Source organism: Melopsittacus undulatus, chromosome 1 (assembly GCF_012275295.1).
Source record: "Melopsittacus undulatus isolate bMelUnd1 chromosome 1, bMelUnd1.mat.Z, whole genome shotgun sequence".
Classification (NCBI taxonomy): Eukaryota; Metazoa; Chordata; class Aves; order Psittaciformes; family Psittaculidae; genus Melopsittacus; species Melopsittacus undulatus.
Genome location: NC_047527.1, coordinates 135,461,214 through 135,469,745, shown reverse-complemented (window position 1 = coordinate 135,469,745; position 8,532 = coordinate 135,461,214). Strand labels below are relative to the sequence as shown.

At 37.2% G+C, this 8,532-nt stretch overlaps 1 protein-coding gene across 1 annotated transcript in view; it reads right to left on the bottom strand.

The window, feature by feature from the left end:
* Positions 1-422: 422 nt before the first annotated feature.
* The window catches only part of ZNF385D (zinc finger protein 385D), a 420,486-nt gene continuing 412,376 nt past the window's right edge, over positions 423-8,532 (bottom strand). Inside the window, exons 8-9 of the mRNA XM_013129993.3 lie at positions 7,884-7,985; positions 423-3,718 (exon numbers count right to left, since the gene is read on the bottom strand). Of these exons, the coding sequence (XP_012985447.3) occupies positions 3,485-3,718; positions 7,884-7,985 (336 nt within the window). The 3' untranslated portion in view covers positions 423-3,484. The remainder of the gene's footprint in view (positions 3,719-7,883; positions 7,986-8,532) is intronic.

The window sequence follows — 8,532 nt, the reverse complement described above, 5'->3', positions numbered from 1 at the left end:
ATTTGTTTTTCTTAGTTCATACCCAGCCGTTACCCTGCAGGCTGATTTCACACTGTTATTCCAGTGAGTGACTGTGTCTTCAATGAAATGATCTGTTTCCTTGTGCTTTAGGCTTCCTTCTGGCCCTGGAGTATGCAGTATGATGACACATATTTATAGTGCTCCCTATATAGGATGTATTGACAAATAGGTGTAAAGTGTCTTCTGTTTGATAGCTCCTTTGTCAGCTCCCTTGTATGCTGTGGACATACCGTACCCTTTATGGGAAGCTCCCCTTGCCCAACTGGATTGCTGTACCAATATTTTCCTTGACATATATATATATATATATATAAATATATATATACTAAAACAGTTGTGCTGTTTTACTGTTACTGACCAAGAGCAGGGTGAAACAGCAAGGCACAGAAAATCCACTATGCATTCTAACATTTAGGCTTTATCCTTTATTAGGTAGTGAGTAAGAGACATAAAAAGAATTGACTTTGTTGTTTACAGCTGAAATTTAAGAGACTTGTGTGAACAAAAACTTGTTCCATAGAGCACTGTGACAAAAGAGGTCCAAGTAAACGGAACGTGTCATTGCAAATTAGCTGATGTAAGTAGTTGGAATGATGCTCTTTTTATTTCTAGCAAAACTTGTATTAACTCTGACCTTGGTACTGTGCCTCCATACATGCCACAGGCCACATTTTGGCAAGGATCAGCCTGTTAATTTTGATGACATTTTAACAACATGGCAGAATGTACAGCAGGTGTCCATGCTCCAGAAGGCCATGCATAAGAGCCTACAGGATATTTGTGGGTCTCCCATTTTCCCATCTGTGTATTTTTTCATGGGGAAAAGATCACCTGCCCAGATATTTTGCCTTCCCAAAATGCTGGTCTTCCTCTGTTTAGTGATCTCTTACTTACACAGGCTATTATAAAAGGCCTGGAGATAAACAGTGGCTCATGGAGTACAGCTTGAAAAGTGGTGCTCTGTTCAAGGAGGGATATGAACACAGCTGGCAATGGCACGACAACTTCTGCAAAAAGATGGAAGATTGAAAGCAGGCTTAAAAGACCAAGGCCAAGATTTTGCAAAGAGGAGTTGAACATTACTACATTACATTTATGTACTCAAATAAAATGAGGCATTTTCTTAATTGAGTGCTAGGTGCAGGTTTTGAAGGCTGGTTTGTTTACTGCCTCTTTACTGGGAGCTGTAGAGTCAGGGAGCCCTTTTAAATGTCAGCCCCTAGTTATTTAGGTGCTTAAACTTGGCTTCAGGAACTTACTCGTACTCTTCTTGTTCTGGAAATTGGGCCAAAGCAATCCAGGTAGTAATTAGCCCTGAAATCACCATCACGTCTTCTTCATGGCTACATAGGTGTGAATTAGATATAAACAAAAGCCCATTTCATCTCAAGGCACAAACGTTTGCAAAGAAACTGGATGAAATACAAATACATAATATAGAACTTATTTTAACACTTGTAGATAAATAAATGCATCTCTTTGGAATTCTTTGGACACAGACATCCATGGAACCTCTTCTTTCTCTCTTTTTATATATTTTTTTTATAAAATCTAAATGCAGAGAGGTTTAAAAAATGGCAAATATCAATGTATATGGAAGGCTCACTGATGAACTGCAAGTCAAAAGTGCTGTATATTCCCATCCTCTGTATCTCCCAACTGTCCACATTAACCACAGGCAGCATCTTATAGCAACCACATGGTCAATATTTTGCATTACTACCTTTAAATAAAATCTTTCAAATAATTTCCACATCTAAACTTAAATTATGTTTTTAAATTTTATTCCTCCTAAATGCATGGTAGGTATTTCACATAGCTACACATCAGAGTGGTCGCATGCCACTCAGCAGCGCACTCCATAATATTAATAGATACTTTTCAGCTCCCTATGGGAAAAAGCAGGCAGCAAGAATCGGATTCAAGAAGTCTATTTTTTTCTCTGCTGTTTGTTACTTACCACTTAATGACCCACATGTGAAACTCAATGGTTATATAATTATTTTATATAGTAATTTTCTGTTTATAAGTTATTTTTCTTACTCTAACATATATACAATATATCTATATATACCCCTGATAAATCTCAATTTAAAGGGACACAGTCAACCCCTTTAAGCCTCACAGTAAATGTATAAGGCTTTAAGCTGTCCTTATATAAAGGTCAGCTACAGAATTCAAGGGTCCCTTCAGTTCCTAAAGGTTGTATTTGTTCCAAATCCACAATGTGCAGTTATCTTGTAATATGTATCTCACATGTTGCTGTTTACATTTTATAGGTATATTAAGACATTTTATATCACATCAGTAGGAAATAAAACAAGAGAATAAAACTGCTTCTATGACTAAGCCTGTTGCAAAAAATGTTACCTGGATCTATAGACACTCCCACTGGTGTGATATAAAAGGAATATGTGCCATTCTTGGAAGGAAATTCTGGCTACACTGCAGTCAGAAGGAACTTTATACTGACTTAAATGAGGCCAGGATTTCTCTCCTGCTACTTATGACTTTGTGCAACCCATTTGTGTCTTCTGTCTGCTCAACACTAAGGTATCAGGCCTGTTTCAGGACAAGACTGTAGTTTTAGCTGTCCACTGGCATGCCTTCAACATTGCTCTATCCTGTATGTATTACATCTTTTGAATATACACACTGTACACATATGTTCTCAGTTAAATAGAATTTTTACCTATTCTGTGTACAGCATCTGGATTTTTTTTTTCTCACTAAATCTTCTTTACCATTTACTTTGCCCTAATCATAGATTATCTTCATGCCCATTCTTCTCTGGGTGAGGAAAGTGATTTCTGCTCACCAGAACAGATCCACATTATTGTCATCATTTTTGACTACTTACCAAAGTGACATAATTTTTTCATTTTGTCTGTTGCAACTCAGTTAGAAACCTAGTGGCATAGATAGAGACACAATACTACTGTTTTACAAGACATCTATTATATCTACTTTTGTTCAGATAAATACCCATTAACTGCTGATTTGGCAGGAGGATTGGTAAGGGTACTACTATTCACAGTGTTTCTTTTTTTTTTCCTTCTTCTTTAATCTACAGAATAAAGTATTTTATGTACATTGGAACCAGTTAATGCCCTTTAGACAAATTTGTAAGTTGTTTCATAAAGCAGGAAAGACATTGCAGGGAAATATGTGCCAAAAAGCACAGTCAAAGGCTTCATAAGTTTTATACGTCACTACAAGTCAATGCTGGAGATCAGTTCTAAAACGATCAATACTCAAGAGGAATGCTCTCATCTGGAGAAAATACTGCCCATTCCCCTTTTTACAATATGTTCAGTCCTCTATCAAAAGTTCTGGCTCTTCATATATACTTTAAACTATAAATAAACACTGCATAGTTCAATGTTCTTGATTTTCTTTTTGTTTTGTTTGTGTTTGTTTGTTTTGAAAAATTATTGCAGTACAATTAATTCCTGTTTGGAGTTCAGTAAGGAGCAAACAGCACAGGAGTATGAGTGGTCCGTATAGGCCCTGGAGCTGGTCGTAGGAGTGCTGGAGGAAGTGCTGAAGTCTGGAAAAGGGTGGCTGCTGGGGCTGTGCGAAGACTGAAGGGGGAATTCACAGCCACAGCAGCAGCTGCTGCTGCAGCTGCTAGCGGGTTTGGTAGGATCCGTGGAGCCATTGGCTTTGAAGGTTCCTTTGAAAATACTAATTTTACCTGTGGGGAAGAGAGAAAACAAACAAACAGAGAGACATAATTTGTTCATATTAGGAACACCACAGGGAGCTTGACTTAAGATGATAAGTGCAAAATCAGGCAAGAGAGACCTCATAGTGGCTACTGACTGTGAGTTGCAGGCTTGTGACCCGAGGTACAATCTTACAGATTGGACAAGGGTGAGCAGGATTTGGCTGGGGACAGACAATTTCAATGTATCACACCTTATTGCTGAGACTTGCAATTTAACACAGGTTTAGAAGGCAAAGAAAACCTAAATAGAATCATAGAATAATTAGGGTTGGAAAGCACCTTGAGATCATCTAGTTGCAACCCCCCTGCCATGGGCAGGGACACCTCCCACTAAGTAAAATAGGGGCTGGGCAATCTGCACCAAAGTAATGCTGCACATACCATGAAAGAATTAAATAAAGAAGAAGTAGCCAGCAATTAAAAGACCCCTATCTGGACAGCTTTATGATAGAGAACAGAGCAGAATGAAAACATATCCTATTCCCTGGTCTGACTTTTGTTTTTAACATTAGGGTGCAAGTTCTACTTAAAATTAAGATCTCCAGCTAGCTCCTATTTATTAGCTCCTGTTTCCGAGAACAAGCAAATAAAAAAACAAAGTTTGTCTTGCACCATTTATGAAAATCTTCTGTGTTTCAGAGGTTTGAATAGGTGGTGAATTCTATGGGTGCTGCCCTATGTCATCTAGCTGCATCTTCAAAATGTTTTGACTAAGATACTGTTCACTCTTACAAGGACTGTGAAAAGGTGGCAGATATTTTAAAATGTCATGAAAAGAATCTTCCCTACATCACATGCCAAAACATGGTATTTTTATTACTGTCACTGAGGCTTCTCCTTCAAAAACATTTAAATCATGAGTCTTGTGCAATTACCAAATACAACTCACTTAGTTCCCAAAAAGACAGAAAAAAACCCCAACAACTCCTGATGCTTTTCCCAGACTGATTGAATATATTCACAGAAGTCCATTATTATTTAAGAGAATTTACATTTGGTATGCATACAAATGAACATCAGAGTAGTCTATATAGATTTCTGCAGATTTCAGTGGGACTTCAAGTTTCTAATGAGATGCCAGGAACCTGAATACCTTTGTTGTTCTGGTTTTATAATTCTGAGATAAGAATAGAAACCTCATCCACTGGCAAGGAAAAGTTCCCATTGGCTCTGATGGACTTTTAATGGGTCTGTGTCCTGGCATGACCTGAGGCCCTTTGCAAAGTACATAAACCTGGATATGTGGCATTTCATATAGAGAATATGAATATACCATATCACGGTACATATCACTGTAAGTATGGAGACTTCTCACTCACAGAGAAACGATTTCTCATCCTTGAATTGAAAGGGACTTTCAAATAATTAACTTGAACTCTATCAATCTGATATTTTCAACTCACCAGTACCAGAAAGTAAGGCCAGGAGTCCTCCGACATGAACCACCAGCGAGTTTCATCATTACACTGTTGCCATATTGTAAAAAGCCTGTGGTTCTTTACCAGCCAGATGCATTCAGGATTTTTACTTTTCCTAACATCCACTGGCAACTCTGCTGGCCTCAAGGTCTTTTTAAAGCTCTGAGAGAGATACTCATAGGGGACCAGATTCTGTTATTCTCTTAAAGGAGGATATAATGCATGTTAGATACAAAATTCCTCATGATGCCTATGAAAAGCAATGATCTGATCTTTTCCTTGATTGGTGTGACATCCACTGATCCAAGCTGTATTCTCTTCCCTCCTGAGCATGTGACTTTTTCCTCCTTCCTTACAGTTTTAGTAAATGCTGTTTAGAACACACGGAAAAAAACCCTAAAAGTCCTGTGTACAAAGTACAGAAAACTCCAGGCCAAAACAACAGGACTCTGACTGAGGTCTAGAATTTCCAGTGAAGGATGTTTTTCCTAAGAGTTATTTTATTGCAGAAAGTTTGGACTATCAAATGTCTGATAAACTTTTTCTTCCCAGTGCAGTGTTTTATACATGCTGGACATTTGTGTCCCAATATTACAAGATTTCTTAAACTCTGCAATAGTACTATGGGAATTCATAAAGTTTCCTCTGAAGCATGCAAAACCAGACCAGGCAAAGCAGTACAGATGATACTGAAAACATGGCAATGGAAAGGTTTTGGTCTAGAACATCTATGAAAATCTAGTATATCCTTTTCTTAACTTCTGTGGAAAAAAATTTGGTGATATTCATACATTTTTTTTTGTCTCAAAGAACAAAGATTTTATGTGATTTATGTTTATACTAAAAGGCTAGGGCTATTTTCCCATTCTTGGAGGAATCAAAAACTTCTAATGAAGTTAGATAGCTTTGTAGTTAATTTAGCAACACAGCTCTGATTTCATGATAGCTGCAAAACTAGTAATCTTTAGCATATACAATACCCTGCAAGTATTAGTTAACAGGAAAGTCAACATCAAAAGTAAAGTAGCCACTATCTGTTTCATTTTCAGTGAAGCAAACTCAGGGGGAGTAAATGACTTGAAAAATTAATGGGGAGCATAGAAAAATCTAGAGCTCATAAAAAACATTTATATTCAAAGTTAAATTAGCACGTCTTTGGCTTGTTGCTGTGCCATTCTGCATTTCAAATGACAGCGACTTTGGTATTTTTTCTGTTCAAAACCAAAAAGACTAAATAGATAACTGTTGTCAGCTTTTCTAAGTGTGGTCTCCATTCTACTACACAGATCTGTTAATTTATTACTAATTCATTCTCTCCTTCTTAAGTCTCCTTGGTCTCTTTGCTTGCCTCTAGCCTGACTTGTATATTGTGAGCAATTGGGAGTGGGGAAGTAGGAAAAGGATACATTGCTTTTATTTGTCTACGCAGCAACTAAATGATCCTGGCTGGAGTTCTCAAAAACCACCATTACAAAAACTTGTAAATAGAGAACTTTACACAACAGCAACAGTAATGTAATAGTTATTTTCATCCCCTAGGAAACAATGTATTTCCTAAAGGAATAAGAATCCTGTCAGAGAGGCTTTAGTGATTTCTTGTCCTACTTAACTCATACATATTTTCTGTTCCTTTCAGTATAGCTTATATGTACTGGAGACCTTGGTCTTCCTGGTGGATTACTGGAAAATCCCATGGGCCTATATCCCTACCAGTGGATCTACCAGAATGTGGCACTGCATTACACTACAACATTTAGGAAAGCTCCTACCCAACTGAATCATGCATGAATATATTCCCATGAGGGTGGTCCCAACAAAACCAAACTTCTGTTGTCAAGAAAAGACCTTTAACTTAAAGAGAACTGGGTTTTCACAGAAACAAAAGCTCCATATCCTAACAGCATTAGAGGGTCATGGCATAAGAGCTAATCCCTATGAGGCTAAGGATTCAACATCCTCCCTCTGCCAAAACCATCTATAAATCCTTATGAAACACCAGAGCACATAAAACAATCATGGAGTTTATCTGATGGAGATAAATGTCAGATGTTTCACTAACCCACCCACAATATAAACTGTTTCTTAACTGATGGCAGAATCCTAGAGGGTTTTTTATTAAAAAGTAAACATTTTTTTCAGCTATTGAAACTAGTAAGAACTGTGTAGTTTAAACTGATAGTTTATCCTGGCAGTCAAAAATGTGACCAAAACTATTCTGAAACTGAGTGGAATGAAATGAGAAATGGATTTTTTCAATTATTTTAATTGTTATCTGAATAATTTTTCTAAATAGAAGAAAGGTTTCATGTTTTATAGAGTATTATTCAGCCATTTCATCACTATTGTCCTTTGTGAAAACTGGAAAAAATCTGTTTGACATCTGGGTGTTTCTTTCATCTCTTGCTCTTTAATTACCTCTGAAACAAGCTTCTTTCCTGGTGTTATTCAATTCTAGCTACAAAACTGAGGACCCACAGGATGTAGTCAACACCCATTAGAGTATATAAAAAGTCCCTCATGGGCTTCCATGGGCTCATACATTTGTATACTCCCATTCCTGACACTATTAGTCTCATTTTAATAATTTTTCCACCTACATTTTCTAAAACCCCTACTCAGTCTGGTGAAAATAAAAGTAAAATAAAATAAAATAATAAAAAAAAAAAAAACAAACCCAACAACAAACCCAAACAACCATAAGGTGTTTGACTTACCCCTAGAGGATGTGTTCCCTTCTGGAGTTTGTTGTAAGGGCTGTATTTAGGTTTAGGTGGCTTCCCAGCAGCTCTGTCTTTGTGCCTTCTACTGCTTATGTGCTGTTAAAATATATTGGGGGGGGAGGGGGAGAAGAGTGATAGTTGTTTAATAGATCATTTCAGATTTTGCTTTTTGTAAGGGTGTTCCAACACTGAAGGTTACTGCTCTCTACAGCAGAATTACTTTGACTAATTCAGTAACAAATGGAAACAGGGTCTATTCCAATTTGAACGATCTTTTGTGTATCACATACTGGAACTGTGATTTTTAACAGTGCTCAGTTCATCTCTGCTTCCCCTGTAGTCAATTATTTTATCACCTTTGCTAACTTCAACAGGACCTGAATCAGGACAAAGACAGAAGCCTTTGAAAAATTCATCCCCATTTATAAAGCACCCATCAAATTCAGTCCACTGCTGACAGAAATTTTGGAAGAATATTAGATAGTAGAATATTGTCTATTCGAAGGGGGGCAGGAGGGAAGGTCGCAAAATTGTTTAAATCCCTAAGAAACCTGAAGATCTTTCTAGGATTTCAGCTGAAAGATGGTTACATCCCAAACCAAGTGACAGTGAAAAAAAAACCCACAAAATCTACTATCTTCTT